Here is a 17,177-nt window from a genome sequence, read left to right as displayed (position 1 = left end):
ACACATGACGCCATAAAACTCCTATAAGAGAATATAACCAAAACATTCTCGGACATTAATCACAGTTAATACTTTCTTAGATCAGTCACCCAGGGCAAAAGAAAAAAAAGCAAAAATAAACAAATGGCACTGAATCAAACTTATAAACTTCTGCGCAGCAAAGGAAACCATAAACAGAACAAACAGACCACCAATGGCCGGGGAGAAAGTATCTGTATCCAGTGGGACTGATAAGGGATTAACCTCCAAAATATACAGATAGCTCATATAATTCATATCAGAGAAACAGACAACCCAATCAAAAAACGGGCAGAAGACCTAAAAAGATATTTTTCCAAAGAAGACATACAGATGGCCCACAGGCACATGAAAAGATGCTCAACAATGCCAATTATTAGAGAAATGCAAACCAAAACGACAATGAGGTATCACCTCACATCAGGCAGAATGGCCATCATCAAAAAGTCTACAACAATAAATGCTGGAGAGGGTGTGGAGAGAAGGGTACCCTGCTGCACTGCTGGGGGGAATGCAAACCGGTGCACCCACTATGGCGATCAGTATGGAGGTTCCTTCAAGAGACTAAAAACAGAACTGCCGTATGATCCAGCAATCCCCCTCCTGGGCATGTATCTGGAGCAACCTCCATCTGAAAAGATGCATGCACCCCAACGCTCACTGCAACACTATTCACAACAGCCAAGACATGGAAGCAACCAAAGTGTCCGTCCACAGGTGAGCAGATAAAGAAAAAGACGCGGTACACACGCACACTAGAGCATTACTCAGCCACAAACAAGAATGAAATAATGCCGCAGCAACGTGGATGGACCTACAGATCATCACACCACGTGAAGTCAAGTCAGAGAAAGACATATACTGGAAGACATCACTGGTACATGGAGTCTAAAAAATGACACAAGTTATTTACAAGACAGACTCACAGATACAGAAAACTTATGGTTACCAAGGGGAAAGTGGGGGAGATGAATCAGGAGTATGGGGTTCACACATGCATACGACTATATATAGAACAGATAACCAACAAGGACCCACTATATTGCACAGGAAACTATATTCAGTACCTTATAAAAACTGGGATGGAAAAGAACCTAAAGCGGTACCACTGGACTAACGTAACATTGTAAATCAACTGTAGTTAAAAAGAACAGTTCTACTCCTTAAGCGAATCTCAGAAAAAAAGGCACTCCCCTCCCACTCCCCACCTTTCTCCGCATTCCTTGACATCCAGGGACCCTCCCTGTCTCACACTCTTTAGCTTCATCTCCTTATCCCTCTCAGTGATGACACGCTCCTCAATCTCTTTCAAAACCAAAACCTATCTCTCAGGCATCCTGGCTCTCCAGTGTCGTCCCCCATTCACAGGTGGGCAATCCAGTGAGACACAGAGACACGAGCACTGCGTTCATTGCTGTGGCAGCTTATGGAATACACTCCTGCCCCGAAATGAGATCAGGAGTTTACGGAAGGGACCTCAGATGCAGGGGGTCGGTATGGAGTTCCAGACGGTCTGTAGAATTTATAGGAACACAAAAGCACATTCTGAGAGGAGACTCTGAGGCCAGAGTCCTGACCACGGGGAAAGCACACGAGCGTGTGCAGGCGGGAGGACCCTCCCCCGCCCCCACCTCCAGTCGCCTGGCCGGTCACGTGAGCAGGCACTCGGGCTTCGGGCAGAACGTCCACCCCCCTCCACGGGTGGCCGCCCCCAGGGACCAGCATCATAAGACATCAATCAGTAAAGGGACGTCCATCTGGACTGTGATGAGAAAGCGCCCAAGTTTTAGATGCTGGGTTACTAAAAACAAACACTATGAGTAAAACAGACATGTGAGCTGAGCTCACGGGCCTCCAGGGCCCTTAACGTATGAACATATAATCTGTGTGTCCCCTGCGCAACGGGGCAGACAGAGCTGGCTGGACCCGCATCAGGTGGGGCGCACTGGGGGCCAGAGCTCGCAGGCAGAGCCTGCTGGTTCGCACACGACAGGTGAGGGTCAGGATGCTCAACAGCTGTCCCATGCCTGGACCCACCCCGGGGAGGGCACAGCGGAGCCCCCTGGCACCAAAGGCCCTCGGGGGCGCAGGCACTGTCAGACAGATGCCCACGACACAGGGTGGGCGAGACAGATGCTGCCGATGGCCCCAAAGACCTTGTGCTCCAGTGAAGGGACACGGACAGCAAGGCAACCAACCAGGAAAGATTTAAGAACAGACCTCACTAAGGGCCACACAGAATTAAAATACAGGAAGAGAGAGAGAAAACGGAGGGCCATTCGGAGGCAGCCTCAGGGGGGAGAACATCCGGGCCGAGCGCTGAGTGGCGGGACCCAGAGGGGTGGCCGTGAGCTGGGCGGAGGCCGGGAAGGGGCCGCAGGTGGCCGGAGGGTCCGCAGAATGGGGGCCTGCTCGTGCCTGCTCTGAAGCCAAAGGACAGGGTTGGGATTTTATTCTGAGAGTGGCAGGAAGCCGTCAGTGACCGAAGAGACGTCTGGTTCACATTACAAAAAGAGAAGAGGCTGTGGGCGCTGGAGTGGGAGCAGGGAGCAGGCAGTGACCAAGGTGACCTGTTTCTAGCAAACCGTAAACATGTCATCCGCTAATAATTGTATCTGAAAGAATTACCATGGGTTTTTCTCTTCCCTCGGCTAGTTTCCTCTTCTTATGTATGTGTTTACTGCGATCCATCTCGACATCACCGTACACGTTCGATACGTCCTCCAGGAGAACCAGCGGGACTTGGCTCGGGGCATTGGGACCTGCGGATGGAGCGGAAAGATCGACACTTAAAATGTGGGAGGAAAAGAGTACTTAATACCAGAGGAAACCTACTCAAGTACCGGGTGAAAATATGATCACTATCGTCTCAATTAGCTAAACAAATAAGCAAACATATACAGAAATAAAAACTGTGCAGATATACATCCGACTGTTAATAAATGTCTCTCTTGGTGGACAAAGTAAGTTCCTTCTTTGTGTTTGTTCTTACGTTATTTACCAAATTTTTTACAATGATCACAAAGCACAGAACTACCAACAACAGAAAAACTACAAAGATACACATACATTATTTAAATATATGATAATCTAACATATAAGATAATCTAAATGTATGAAATACTATAGGCAATATGCAAAAATGAGAGTTATGTTAGACTGGAAGCATCGTGGGTATTTCACCCTATGATATTTCTATTTTTCACATTCTCTAGACTTGATATGCATACATATTATTTTTTAAAAATCTTTGTTGAGAATTTACTGTGAAACCTAAGTCAACACTCTGCTACATCTGCTGCTTTTTAAAAAGAGGCATTCAATATCTGTATTTAGTTTCGAATACCATGCATCCTCTGATACAGAAGTTTTTAGTGAAAACACACATAAAAACCAACAACTCATAAAAGCACTGGCAGTTACTTGGACCCAAGAACAATGTTAAGGTGAACAGTTTCATCGTCTTCACCACCCTCAATGAGGCCAGTAGTCCGGGACACTCTAAAATTCTAAACCAACCTTGGAAGAGAGACGGCTGTATGCTGTTGACGTACTGGAACGCGTTCTTAAAGAAGACCAGCATCGTGGAATAAACCACTTGGTTTTTGTATTTTGCATGAGCTTCATTATCAAAGTTGTTCATGTATCTGCAGAGATCCTTCATTCTATGCAAAATGTCACCATAGCTTCTGAAAGATGAAGGACAACAAAAATTATTTAATTACTCTGAGCTTGTCAGCAAAATGTCTACGAGGGAAAAGCGCGCCTAGAACCGTTACAACTACCCGATGTGGCTCTGGGCAGGAAGAATTACTCTCCACTGTCTGCAGATGGAGGCAAATTCCCCTTCTGAATCAGAGCAGCATCAGGACAAGAGCTCCTGACACAAATGTGCCAAGTAGGTTCTCTTTCCTCTAAGCACCGAGGAGAGCTCAGACTCAACAGCACCTTAAGAGACCATGCTTCCCCTGGGAATCTTTTAATGAAGTGAAAAACTACACTCCTGCATAAATACTGAGAGTTACACAACTGCCCCAGGCAGAGGTGTACCCACATACTATATGCTTCTAGAAAAAAGTATTTTGCTTTTTTAGAGATTATGCTATCAAATGATTTGTCGTGTGGTCTTGAAAATGAACATGTTTTTACCGTCTTCCTTTATCCATCTGCCAGTCACACCTCATTCCAACAACGTTCAAAATCTTAAACAATCTCTCCCAAGGGTCCACAATCTGGGACGATTTTTCCGTCAGCCCTTCTATTATGTACTTCTGAGAGCTACGTTTGCTCGGTGACATTAAATCAGATGTTTCCTGAGCACCTGAGATGTGAAAAAAAAAAAAAAAGTAGTTTACGATTAATTAACATGACTACTTACTTAAAAAAAAAAAAAGCTTTTATTATTTATTTTGGCCATGCCCTGCAGCATGTGGGATCTCAGTTCCCCGACCAGGGATCGAGCCTGCACATCTGCACTGGAAGTGCCGTCTTAACCACTGGACCGCCACGGATGCCCCACTACTTACTATTTATGTGGCTGGTACTTAATAGAGGAAAAAAAGGTCTGACTTCCCATGCAAGAGGCAAGAACACAGAACCTCAACAGGCTTGTGTCCACCCCTGGCAGAGCAGGAAGGGACCTGTGAGCTGTGGTCCACGTACGAAGCTAACCTTACAAGTTCAGCAGCTTCACTGTTTCAATCGAGGGGTAAAACTGGTTCCAGAAAAGTCTTATCTCTTAAGTGTAGTGTTTTTTTTCTAGGAACCCTCTTTTAGCAAGACTATCAAACTGGTACATATCCAGAGGAGAATAATCAAAACACTGAGGGAGTTCTGAGCTGGAAATTTTACAAAATGAAAAAGGACAAAAAAATAAAATAAACTGCAAGCTATTCCCACTTACCTTGATGCTGATTCTCTATTTGAGTTGATCTAGTGACGTAATTTATGTAAAATTCAGCTGCTTTGTTCAAGTACTTATAGAGCAAATTGGCGGGCAGCCGAACGTCGTGGTTGTTAATTATTAGCGGAAGGACATCACACACTGTTGAGAAGGAAAACCGAGGAAAAACTGATTAAGCTGTTTGGCTGCTCTTGGGTTCTGGCAAAAACCAAGTTTAGTTTTTAGTTCACTTGGCCAAGAGTAAATAGGAAGAAAAGAACTCCCTTATGGCACAGTTATTTGAAAACTGCAATGTAGAGGGACGCTAGTGGATGGAGTCAGCAAGGAGACGAAGACGCTACATCACGAGTGACAGGTGTTTATTATTATTTATTATTATTCACACCCCAATACATGGTTACATGTATTCTTTCAGAGGTATTAACTATTACATAACAAAAATTTAGAAGTTGTTTAAAATGCTTTCTGAACCAAAAAAATTAACAAGGATTTAAATCCCATAATATGAAGAATTCCTTTGCTATCTACAAATGACCTTATTTCTGAAATGACACCCCCAGCACATTCTACTGAGCATAGGAATTAATACAAGATGCAATTTTTCTTACCGAATAATTTTCTAAAGCAGTTGACAGGAGATTCTTGTTCCTCAATAGTCTCAGCCTCTAAGAGTGCCTCCCCAAGGCCAACCTGTTTCAAAACACACCTCATCATTTAAACGTGTTAAGTTTCAGATGTCCGAATTACATGAAGAAACAGATCATCTGATTTACTGATTTACTACATAGTTTGTATATTCAAACTTCCCTGAGAAACAAGAATTCTCACTTTAAAGACTAGAAAACAAAAGAATCCGTCAGTAACCTTGCCCGGAAGGGAATCCCACGTTCATCTGTCATCTTATTCTCCTCTGAACCAGTAAAATTAAAACACCAATCAAATGTCTAAAAAACTTCATGGAAGCACTGGAGCTAGACAGAATGATAACAGAGATGAAGAGATTTTTCTAAGAAATTCGGAAACTGACTTTATTCCCTACACCAAGATGTATCATGTAGACAAAACTTCGCACGTGCAAGAGTTCCCAAGAGTAGCCAGTCGCATAGCCTGGACTAGGTAGGAGAGAGCGGTTTGGGTCTGCAGGCCACGATCCCATTCTGACACCCTAGCCCAGTGGAGAGCTGGCTTGCACAAACCCACCAAGACCTCCGCACTGTCTTCCCTGCAACCTGATGACATGGGGTGACAGGAGGGGTTACCCTGTGAATGATTACACGAGGCCCGAAGTTAAAGTCAGGGAAGACTCTAGGTTGAACATTGCCCCTTCCCCCACAAAATTTATGTCCACTCAGAACGTCAGGATGTGATCTCGCATGTTTATCTTATAAAAAAGGTCTTTATAGAGGTAATCAGTTAAGATGAAGTCATTCGGGATCAGGGTGGGTCGTAATCCAATGACTGGTGTTTTTATAAGGTCATGCACAGACACAGGGACAACATGCAAAGACGGCCAGGTGACAACAGGGGCAGGAACCGGATGATGAAGCCAAGAGCCAAGGAATGAAAAGGATCGCTGGTGCCCCGGGAGCCAGCAAGAGGTGGGCACGAGTCCTCCCCGAGCCTTCACGGGGAGCACGGCCCCGGCCATGCCTTGCTTTGGGGCTGTGAGAGAATACATTTCTGTTGTTTTAAGGCACCCAGGTTCTGGTACTTTGTTACAGCAGCCCCTTGAAACACACAGAGATACAGAGAAGGTTAACCGGGGCAGCAGCCAGGAAAGTGGAGCCAGAAAGAATAAGCCAAAGGGTTTGAATTAAGAGTTAATCATCTGAAGCCCAGCTCTCCATTACAGGCGATGGGAAGTGACAAACACAGCTGCAAAGCACGCTGCTGTCCACCTCCCGGAGCGACCGCACGCTGACTAGTGTCTGCCAACAACACTCAGTCACGGCTGGACGCACGAGGAAAGGGCAGAGCAGCGAAAAAGTGACCACACGGCAAAAGCACGTGAAGAATGTGCCCGTTCGTACTACCAACTACGGTGCTCCTTTAAATTCAAACACAGAGCTGAAAACTATGAAATAGATTATTTTTGAAAACTCTACTATACTTTACAAACTGAAAATAATCAGCACTTTGGCCACCTGATGTTAAAGTGGACTCTTTGGAAAAGACCCTGATGCTGGGAAAGACTGAAGGCAGGAGGAGGAGGGGATGACAGAGGATGAGACGGTTGGATGGCATCACCGACTCAATGGACATGAGTTTGAGCAAGCTCCGGGAGATAATGGAGGAGGGAAGCCTGGGCTGCAGTCCACGGGGTTCCAAGAGTCGCACACGACTGAGCGACTGAACAACAGCAACAACAACAAAAGCACTGTCATAGCTTGGTGCTTATTTCCTTACACTGCTAAGACAATTTCTACTGGAATTTCAGAGTCTGGTAACAGTGACATCCTTCTAGCTTTACCAACAAGGATTCCTTTGATTTGAGTTCAATCTTTTCTGGCACTCCTCAGAATGAGAATAACCTACTTTAGAATAACATACACATTCTAGCTTTTAAACATATTTGCGCCTCCACTGATAAACTTTATCTTACCCCATGTTGCACCACGGTTTCAGGGAAGCGTCTCAGAAGTAGAAGCAGCATTTCTGAACGCTCCAAAGTGTTGAAGCATTGTTCTGTAACCTTCAGTAACATTTCACACTGGATTCGCCCAGGAAGAGTTTCAAATAAACCTGTATACGATACATTTCACTTTGTGAAGTCATTCAGAAAGAAAATGCAGAAGCGAAAGAGGACAGAAGGCGTCATCATGCACAGAATGGGATATACTGAGTGAAGAACCGCTTCTTAGTCTATAAGTGAAGTATACTTGGGATTCACTAAGTAAAAGAACTGCTACTGCGGATTTCACCCACAACCTGGAAGGCTTCCAGGTCAGGGTATTGGGCATAAGATGTTTGTGGAATGACCACGAAATATCTGGAGGCCTCACTGGATCTAGAAGAGAAGAATGACGTCTGGGAAGGGTCACAGCAGTGCTTGCTGCCGGCTGAGATAAAAAGAATGCACATAAGCTGAAATGGTGTGAACCATCTACTTCCTTTTTCGTCCAGAATCTGAAATACTGGATTGGCTATGGCACCCAACACAGAATGAAGGTTAATGAGAAAGGTCATAAATTACTAAAAGATTCTCTCCTGTTCTGTGGAGGTCTGCATAATCTACAGATGCTTTCTGATTACTGCAGAACCTGTGAAAATATATTCAGTTCCCCAGGCTAATATCCACATCCTTTAAGAAAATTTAAAGGGTTCTAAGCAAATGCTCAAGGGACCAAGTGACATCTGTACAGGCCAAGAACAAAACACATACATGGGTACCAATACCACAGATGTGGCTTTTTTCGTATGAAATTACTACAAACAATTTGACATTCTGGAAGTAGTAATTTATACACTATTATGTTATCACTTTGTTCTTACTTCTTAAGAATTGGGTTTGTTTATCCTGTGAATCGTTTCTTAATGCTGAGGTAATAATGCTGATCTCTCTCCACACCACCGGCTGATCTGGGAAATTCACAAACCTATTTTTAAAAATGAATGCATTAAATTAAAACGTCAGATTTTATATAGCATCCAAAAAAGAAAGTAAAAACAGTAGCATCACAGAAAAACACATTTTTCTTTATCCCAAGTGAATACATAGATAAACCAAACCAAAATAAAGATATAAAAATAAAAACTAAGAAAAATGAGGGCCCTTACAATAGACTTAAGCTTTTATAACAAGTGAAAAGACAAATGACCATAATATGTAAAGCACTCCTAAAAAGCAAACAAGGAAAAAAAAAAAACCTCCCCAAAGAAAAAATCAGTTCAGTTCAGTTCAGCTGCTCAGTCGTGTCTGACCCTTTGCGATCCCATGAATCGCAGCACACCAGGCCTCCCTGTCCATCACCAACTCCCGGATTTCACCCAAACTCATGTGCATCCAGCCGGTGATGCCATCCAGCCATCTCATCCTCTGTCATCCCCTTCTCCTTCTGCCCCCAATCCCTCCCAGCATCAGGGTCTTTTCCAATGAGTCAACTCTTCACATGAGGTGGCCAAAGTATTGGAGTTTCAGCCTCAGCATCTGTCCTTCCAATGAACACCAGGACTGGTCTCCTTTAGGATGGACTGGCTGGATTGCCTTGCAGTCCAAGGGACTCTCAAGAGTCTTCTCCAACACCACAGTTCAAAAGCATCAATTCTTCGGCGTTCAGCTTTCTTCACAGTCCAACTCGCACATCCACACATGGCCACTGGAAAAACCATAGCTTTGACTAGACGGACCTTTGTTGGCAAAGTAATGTCTCTGCTTTTCAATATGCTATCTAGGTTGGTCATAACTTTCCTTCCAAGGAGTAAGCGTCTTTTAATTTCATGGCTGCAATCACCATCTGCAGTGATTTTGGAGCCCAAAAAAATAAAGTCTGACACTGTTTCCACTGTTTCCCCATCTATTTCCCATGAAGTAATGGGACCAGATGACATGATCTTAGTTTTCTGAATGTTCAAGCTGATTTTAGGAAAGGCAGAGGAACCAGAGATCAAATTGCCAACATCCGCTGGATCATGGAAAAAGCAAGAGAGTTCCAGAAAAACATCTATTTCTGCTTTCTTGACTATGCCAAAGCCTTTGACTGTGTGGATCACAATAAACTGTGGAATATTCTGAAAGAGATGGGAATACCAGACCACCTGATCTGCCTCTTGAGAAACCTATATGCAGGTCAGGAAGCAACAGTTAGAACTGGACATGGAACAACAGACTGGTTCCAAATAGGAAAAGGAGTATGTCAAGGCTGTATATTGTCACCCTGCTTATTTAACTTCTATGCAGAGTCCATCATGAGAAACGCTGGGCTGAAAGAAGCACAAGCTGGAATCAAGATTGCCGGGAGAAATATCACTAAGCTCAGATATGCAGATGACACCACCCTTACGGCAGAAAGTGAAGAGGAACTAAAAAGCCTCTTGATGAAAGTAAAAGAGGAGAGTGAAAAAGTTGCCTTAAAGCTCAATATTCAGAAAGAAAAAACGGGCAGAGGCAAATCATAGAAAAAATACAAATAGCCAAATATCATTTGAAAAGATACTCAGTCTTACTAGTAATACACTGAACACACGTTTTTTAAAAATAGCACGATGCTGTTTTCTCCTGTGTATGAGTGCTTGGTCACTTCAGTCGTGTCCAACTCTCTTGCGACCCTATAGACTGTAGCCTGCCAGGCGCCCCGTCCATTGGATTCTCCAGGCAAGAATACTGGAGTGAGTTGCCATGCCCTCCTCCAGAGGATCTTCCTAACCCAGGAATCGAGCCCACATCTCCGGCATTGTGGGCGGATTCTTTACTGCTGAGCCACTGGGGAAGCCCTTTCTCCTGTGGCACTGGCGAAAATTAACAGCTGATGGCAAGACTGATAATATCCAAGTGCTGGCAACACTATGGGAACGCAACACTTTTACACACTGGCCATGGAGATGTAAACAGGAATGGCACTTTTTGGAAAGCAGTCTGATAGTACATCAAAATTTAAAATCCACGCACCCTTTGATTATGCAAACCTATGTTGAAGAATCTAAAGCAAAACACCAAAACCTGAGTACAAAATTACTTTCTGACACTCTTGAATATAATCTTAACCAACTGGAAGCTCCCTAAATGTCCCCCAATAAAAGAGGGGTGAAATGCTCTGCAGACGTGAAAAAGAACTAAACAGATCTTTACATGTTGACCTGGAAAAGGGTCCATCAGGTGGGTGAGCAGTAGCGCTCACTGCTACCACCGCTCCCCTAGAACCTACTGACGTGCGCTGTGTGTACTCTGGTTGAGGCCAGGAGGGACTTCCACTCATTATGCTCTATGCTTCAGTACTGTCTAAACTTCTGAGAAGAGTGTGTATTATTTCCAAAATAAATGACTGAATAGAAGAGTTTTAATAAGAACAAGACCTAGTTAGACTTCTCTGCAGTTAACGGAAGGCCTAGACCCATGAAAAAGTACGCTTTAGGTACCGGACCCGCAGAACTTCAGACCTCCCCGCAACTCCCTCTTCGACAGACAGAAATCAACTCCCCACCCCAAGAGGTCGGGGCAGCTCCCCACTCACATGTCGTAGAGCAGCCTGCCGGCGGTGGCCGTCCGCTCCGCATTCCGCTCGATGGTGTACATCTCATACTGCAACACAGCCGGGGCGGGGTCAGGCCCTCTGCCCCCCTCCCGGCCTGCTCCTCCACCGTCCCCACCCCTGGAGGGCCTAGGATCTGGCACCACCTGCTGACACTGACCATCAGAGGCCCCCACCCCCCACATTCCGCCCTGTCCCTGGAGGTCCTAAGGTTGAGCATCACCTGGCGACACAGACCCTCAGAGCCCGCCCCGTCCCGCCCCGCCCCTGGAGGTCCCAGGGTCGGGCACCACCCGCTCAATGAAGCCTCAGGGCTCGGTCGCTCACAGCCCGGGCCCAGGTTAGTGCAGGCACGGGCTCCGAGGTCGCCGGCGCCCAATAGGCCGCCGCCTTCATCATCGGGTTCCCGGGAACGGCGTGTAGGTTTCCGTGGCTCATGCTACTCCGATACCTTTAGGCACAGCGGCGGTGACTGCAGACCCGCGGCATTCCCCCCCTTTACACAGCCATCGCCCAGGTGGGCTCCTGTGGCCAGCACCCCGCGCCCCAGCTCGCCCGCGAAGGCACCCAGGACCCCCCCACAATCCCGCCTCCGCCCCCGCGGGCGGCCCTTCCCCCGCGGCACCCGGCGCGGGCCCGGCCGCAGGGTGGCTGACGCTCCCGTGGCCCCAGCCCAGCCGGCCGGACCCAGAGTCCCCAGGCTGGCTTCTCGGGGAGGGTGGGAAGCTGGGGGGCGCAAGTCAGTGGGAGTCGCGCCCCCCGCGCGCCCGCCGGGCCTCACCTGGATGTTGAAGTCCGCCGGGTAGAGGCTGCGCGCCGTGATGAGCCAAGCCTTGGCGGCCCACAGGTCCTGCGGCACCAGCTCGCGGGCTCGCTGCACCAGAAACTCGCAGTCGCCCTGGGCGGACATGACGCGGCCCGAGCCCGCCGGACCTCGGGGCGGGGGACGCCGCGGGCCTGGCCGCCGCCGAGACCGCTACTACGCCGGCGCGGGACGCGCCGAGCGCTTCCGGGTTTGCGGGCGGCCTCCGCGCCTGCGCCTGGCGGGGCCTCGGGCGGGCAGCTCCCCGGGAGCGTCCAGATCTCCGAGGCCGCGGAGCAGCGGGCGCCTGTTCGCGGGCTCGGGGCGCGACCCCCGTGCCCCCGAGGAGCCTGCGCGCGCGCCGCCCGGGCAGCCAGAAGACGCCGGAAAGGCGGGGGTGGGCCCAGGGCGGTGCCAGGAGCCCCTCTGCCGGGGGTCACCGGCGGAGTGGACGCTCCGAAAGGTCTGCGCGGGTTCTGGTCCCGCGGTCCTGCGGGCGATCGGGCTGCTGTTAGGATCTTCCGCTCGGCCACGTGTCACTGCCGCTGCGCCTTTATTCTCTCGTTTCTCCCGCGAGCGTTTCTTGAGCTATTGTAGCGTGAACGCTTTGCCAGTGCTTGGCTGCGGGCTGGGAGCTACTGAGTCGTTTATACCTGTTGGCGCCCCGGGTTTACAGTGTTAGGGACCTATGACCTGCAGAAAGTAGCTGTTTTAATTATCCTTTCCAGTCGGGATCGATGTCATTTTCGCCAGATGAAAGCTAAACAGTCTCCCCTGCTCTCGGGAAGGGAAGCCGCACTTAGGAACCGGAGGAAGCAGTATTTATTTGCCGAACAGGAAGAATGTGCCAAAATTTGGGTTGTGAACCTTCCTTTGGTTTTCAATCCAGGGTCTATATACAAAAGTTTAAGCAAGTTCTAGTACCACTGATATTTTGGGTTTAAAACCAAGGTTAGGGATTCAAAGCTGATCTGTTTGAAAAAAAAAAATTACTATACACTTCATACATGGAAAAGTTATAGATATGTTAAATAAATATGAATATATACATCACTTGTGGACAGAGGATGTCGCCTGCCATTCTGATAAACAATGCATGTTGTCTGCCAGCACCCCCAGCCCCACTTACATTAGTGCCCCAGGAGGGGCATTTAGGATGGAGAAAAAAAGCAAACCGGCCCAACTACAGATGTGTATCTAAAGAGTAATTTCAATGAGCCCAGAGTCTTGGGTCTAACAATGTGTTTTGTTTTTTTGTTTTGTTTTCAGCAAAAATTCCTATATATCCTGACTCCTCCCTTAGCTCTTTGGAGCAGTTCTGCAGAGCTAGAGGCTGTCTCCTGGGCTGTGGTCCCCAATAAGGTCCCTGAATAAAACGTAGCTAGCAACTTCGGGTTGTGTATTTTTCTCAGGCAATGCTATGGTTATGTGTGAAGCCTAATATAGGTACTTCCTAATTAGAATAATTGAAAAACAATTGTAGAGTTAGTGGTGAATTACCAAGCTAGTTTTAGAGGAAAGCACCAAGGGGAGCAGGCCTTGCAACACCATGTAAAGTGCCAACCTTACCGAATCTGTCAAGGTTGGGATTCTTTTGTTTTGCTACATTGCTCATTGGTACCATTCTACAAACGGCAACTTTGGTATCTCCCCACTTACCCCTAATTTTAAAAAAATTATTTATTCTTGGTTGCGCTGGGTCTTCGTTGCTGCACTGGGCTTTCTCTAGTTGCCAGGAGCTGGGGCTACTCTCCTTGTGGAGCATTGGCTCTAGGCTTGCAGACTCAGCAGTTCCAGTGTGTAGGCTTAGTTACTTCCTGGCGTGTGGAATCTTTCTGGACCAGGGATTGAACCTGTGTGCCCTGCATTGGCAGGTGTACTTGTTTTTTGTTTTTTTTTTTCAATCAGTGGGCCACCACGGAAGTTCTACCCCAAATTTTAAAAACTTGATTTTGTTTCATTAGCATCCTCAGTGATGTCTTTAGGTAAGAGTCACTGCTTTCCCCTCAGCTCCTCCATGCCTGAACTGTACTAGTGCTTTAGAAAGCATTATGGTTCCTAAAGCTGTTTCATGTCCTGTGATTATACACAGGAACAGCCCGCTTTTCTGTTCACTCTGTAGGCCGGGATGGATTGCTTGGTGATAGAATTCTGTTGGCTTTGTAGAAAAGAAGAAGGTACGAAATTGATAATTTTTATCGTATAAAGTGAAGATCAAAAAAAAAATTGAGGGCTTGAACATTTTTTCATTATTTAATTGATTTGCAAGTATAAATTGTGTAAGGTTTTCAAATGGCAAAGTGAAGTGAAAGCCGCTCAGTTGTGTCCAATTCTTTGTAACCCCATGGACTATACAGGCCAGAATACTGGAGTGGGTAGCTGTTCCCTTCTCCAGGGGATCTTCCCAACCCAGGGATAGAACCCAGGTCTCCTGCATTGCAGATGGATTCTTTACCATTGCAGATGGATTCTGAACCACAAGGGAAGCATATGGCAAAAATGACTGATTAATCATTAAACAGAATGTTTGGGGTCTAGGATTAGAAAACAGAAACCAAAACGAAACAGTGTACCTGTTCTTGAGTCTTCAGTTCTCTAGTGAGAGCTAGGGGCTCAATAAGGGAACTCCGGATATAATTTACAGGCCAATTAATTTAGAATGCCTCTGACTTTTTGCCAGTTTAACATAAGACTTCTGGCTATTTTCTAGCCAACTTACTAATTTTGAAAGGTCTCCAACTAAATACTGGGTTAACCAATAAGTTCGTTCAGGTTTTCCCAAAAGATGTAACAGAAAAACCTGAACAAATTTCTTGGCCAATCCAGTATTTGTCTTCAGTTCAGTTCAGTTCTGTCGCTCAGTCGTGTATGACTCTTTGCAACCCCATGGATTGCAGCACGCCAGGCCTCCCTGTCTATCACCAATTCCCGGAGTTCACTCAAACTCATGTCCATTGAGTCAGTGATGCCATCCAACCATATCATCCTCTGTCATCCCCTTCTCCTCCCACCTTCAATCTTTCCCAGCATCAGGGTCTTTTCAAATGAGTCAGTTCCTCATGTCAGGTGCCAAAGTATTGGAGTTTCAGCTTCAGCATCAGTCCTTCCAATGAACACCCAGGACTGGTCTCCTTTAGGATGGACTGGTTGGATCTCTTTGCAGTCTAAGGGACTCTCAAGAGTCTTTTCCAACACCACAGTTCAAAAGCATCAATTCTTTAGCACTCAGCTTTCTTTATAGTCCAGTTCTCACATCCATACATGTCTACTAGAAAAGCCATAGCTTTGACTAGACAGACCTTTGTTGGTAAAATAATGTCTTTGCTTTTTAATATGCTGTCTAGGTTGGTCGTAACTTTTCTTCCAAGGAGCAAGCGTCTTTTAATTTCTTGGCTGCAGTCACCATCTGCAGTGATTTTGGAGCCCCCAAAAATAAAGTCTGCCACTGTTTCCACTGTTTCCCCATCTATTTGCTATGAAGTGATGGGACCAGATGCCATTATCTTAGTTTTCTGAATGTTGAGCTTTAAGCCAACTTTTTCACTCTCCTCTTTCACTTTCATCAACAGGCTCCTTAGTTTTTCTTCACTTTTTGCCATGAGGGTGGTGTCATCTGCATATCTGAGATTATTGATATTTCTCCCAACAATCTTGATTCCAGCTTGTGCTTCATCCAGCACAGTATTTCTCATGATGTACTCTGTGTGTAAGTTAAATAAGCAGGGTGACAGTATACAGCCTTGATGTACTCCTTTCCCTATTTGGAACCAGTCTGTTGTTCCATGTCCAGTTCTAACTGTTGCTTCTTGATCTCCATACAGATTTCTCAAGAGTCAGGTCAGGTGGTCTGGTAGTCCCTTCTCTTTCAGAATATTCCACAGTTTATTGTGATCCACACAGTCAAAGGCTTTGGCATAGTCAATAAAGCAGAAGTAGATATTTTTCTGAAACTCTCTTGCTTTTTCGAAGATCCAATGAATGTTGGCAATCTGATCTCTGGTTCTGCTGCCTTTTCTAAATCCAACTTAAACATCTGGAAGTTCACGGTTCACATACTGTTGAGCCTGGCTTGGAGGATTTTGATCATTACTTTTCTAGCGTATGAGGTGAGTGCAATTGTGCGGTAGTTTGAACATTCTTTGGCATTGCCTTTCTTTGGGATTGGAATGAAAACTGACCTTTTCCAGTCCTGTGGCCACTGCTAAGTTTTCCAACTTTGCTGGCATATTGAGTGAGTGCAGCACTTTCACAGCATCATCTTTTACGATTTGAAATAGCTCAACTGGAATTCCATCACCTCCACTAGCTTTGTTCGTAGTGATGCTTCCTAAGGCCCACTTGACCTCGAATTCCAGAATGTCTGGCTCTAGGTGAGTGATCACACCATTGTGATTATCTAGGTGGTGAAGATCTTTTTCGTATAGTTCTTCCATATATTCTTGTCACCTCTTCTTAATATCTTCTGCTTCTGTTAGGTCCATATCATTTCTGTCCTTTATTGAGCCCATGTGCATGAAACGTTCCCTTGCTATCTCTAATTTTCTGGCAGAGATCTCTAGTCTTTCCCATTCTGTTGTTTTCCTCTATTTCTTTGCATTGATTGCTGAGGAAGGCTTTCTTAATCTCTCCTTTCTATTCTTTGGAACTCTGCATTCAAATGGGTGTATCTTTCCTTTTCTCCTTTGCCTTTAGCTTCTCTTCTATTCATAGCTATTTTTAAGGCCTCCTCAGACAACCATTTTGCCTTTTTGCATTTCTTTTTCTTGGGGATGGTCTTGATCCCTGTCTCCTGTACGATGTCATGAACCTCCATCCATAGTTGTTCAGGCATTTTACGTCTGTTTTGGGGGGACACAGTTGTACTCCTAACGGGTATTGAGATAATTTTAATTTTTATTCTTGTAGTTTTTCTGTAAGTTTGAAACTATTTCCAAATAAAACATTTTTTAAAAATAAATTTCTACATGGCCTAGAGTACATCACAAAACCTACTCCAGGAAGAGAAAAAGTATATCCCAAAAGAATGCAGGATTCTCCCAACTCACGTACACAAGATGCTTGGAATGGATAACAAGGGCATTGACCAAACAGGATAAATTACAAAACTAGATGGGATCAGATTTATCAATGTGGATGCACTTACCAAGAATTCTAGATTCAATATGTCCGGTAAGTCTAGGAGTGCTCAGTCATGTCTGACTCTTTCTAATCCCCTGGACTATAGCCCTCCAGGCTCCTCTGTCCATGGGATTCTCCAGGCAAGAATACA

The 17,177-nt window shown here is 45.8% G+C and overlaps 1 protein-coding gene across 8 annotated transcripts in view; it reads right to left on the bottom strand.

Moving 5' to 3' along the window:
• The window catches only part of INTS10 (integrator complex subunit 10), a 32,797-nt gene extending 20,385 nt beyond the window's left edge, over nt 1-12,412 (bottom strand). For 2 of the 8 annotated variants that reach the window (XM_025275850.2, XM_025275982.2), the window contains exons 1-9: nt 11,888-12,406; nt 11,089-11,156; nt 8,414-8,517; nt 7,524-7,663; nt 5,530-5,611; nt 4,922-5,062; nt 4,168-4,339; nt 3,538-3,707; nt 2,647-2,780 (exon numbers count right to left, since the gene is read on the bottom strand). In XM_025275850.2, the coding sequence (XP_025131635.1) occupies nt 2,647-2,780; nt 3,538-3,707; nt 4,168-4,339; nt 4,922-5,062; nt 5,530-5,611; nt 7,524-7,663; nt 8,414-8,517; nt 11,089-11,156; nt 11,888-12,016 (1,140 nt within the window). In that variant the 5' untranslated portion in view covers nt 12,017-12,406. Of the gene's footprint in view, nt 1-2,646; nt 2,781-3,537; nt 3,708-4,167; nt 4,340-4,921; nt 5,063-5,529; nt 5,612-7,523; nt 7,664-8,413; nt 8,518-11,088; nt 11,157-11,887 lie in introns of all 8 variants that reach the window. The other 6 variants (XM_025275916.2, XM_025275888.2, XM_044926668.2 and 3 more) reach the window with 5 other exon arrangements.
• Nucleotides 12,413-17,177: the final 4,765 nt, after the last annotated feature.

The sequence above is a fragment of the Bubalus bubalis genome, chromosome 1 (genome assembly GCF_019923935.1).
Source record: "Bubalus bubalis isolate 160015118507 breed Murrah chromosome 1, NDDB_SH_1, whole genome shotgun sequence".
NCBI classification, from domain to species: Eukaryota; Metazoa; Chordata; class Mammalia; order Artiodactyla; family Bovidae; genus Bubalus; species Bubalus bubalis.
Note: the sequence above shows the minus strand (reverse complement) of the source record. Positions and strands in the feature narration are given on the sequence as shown.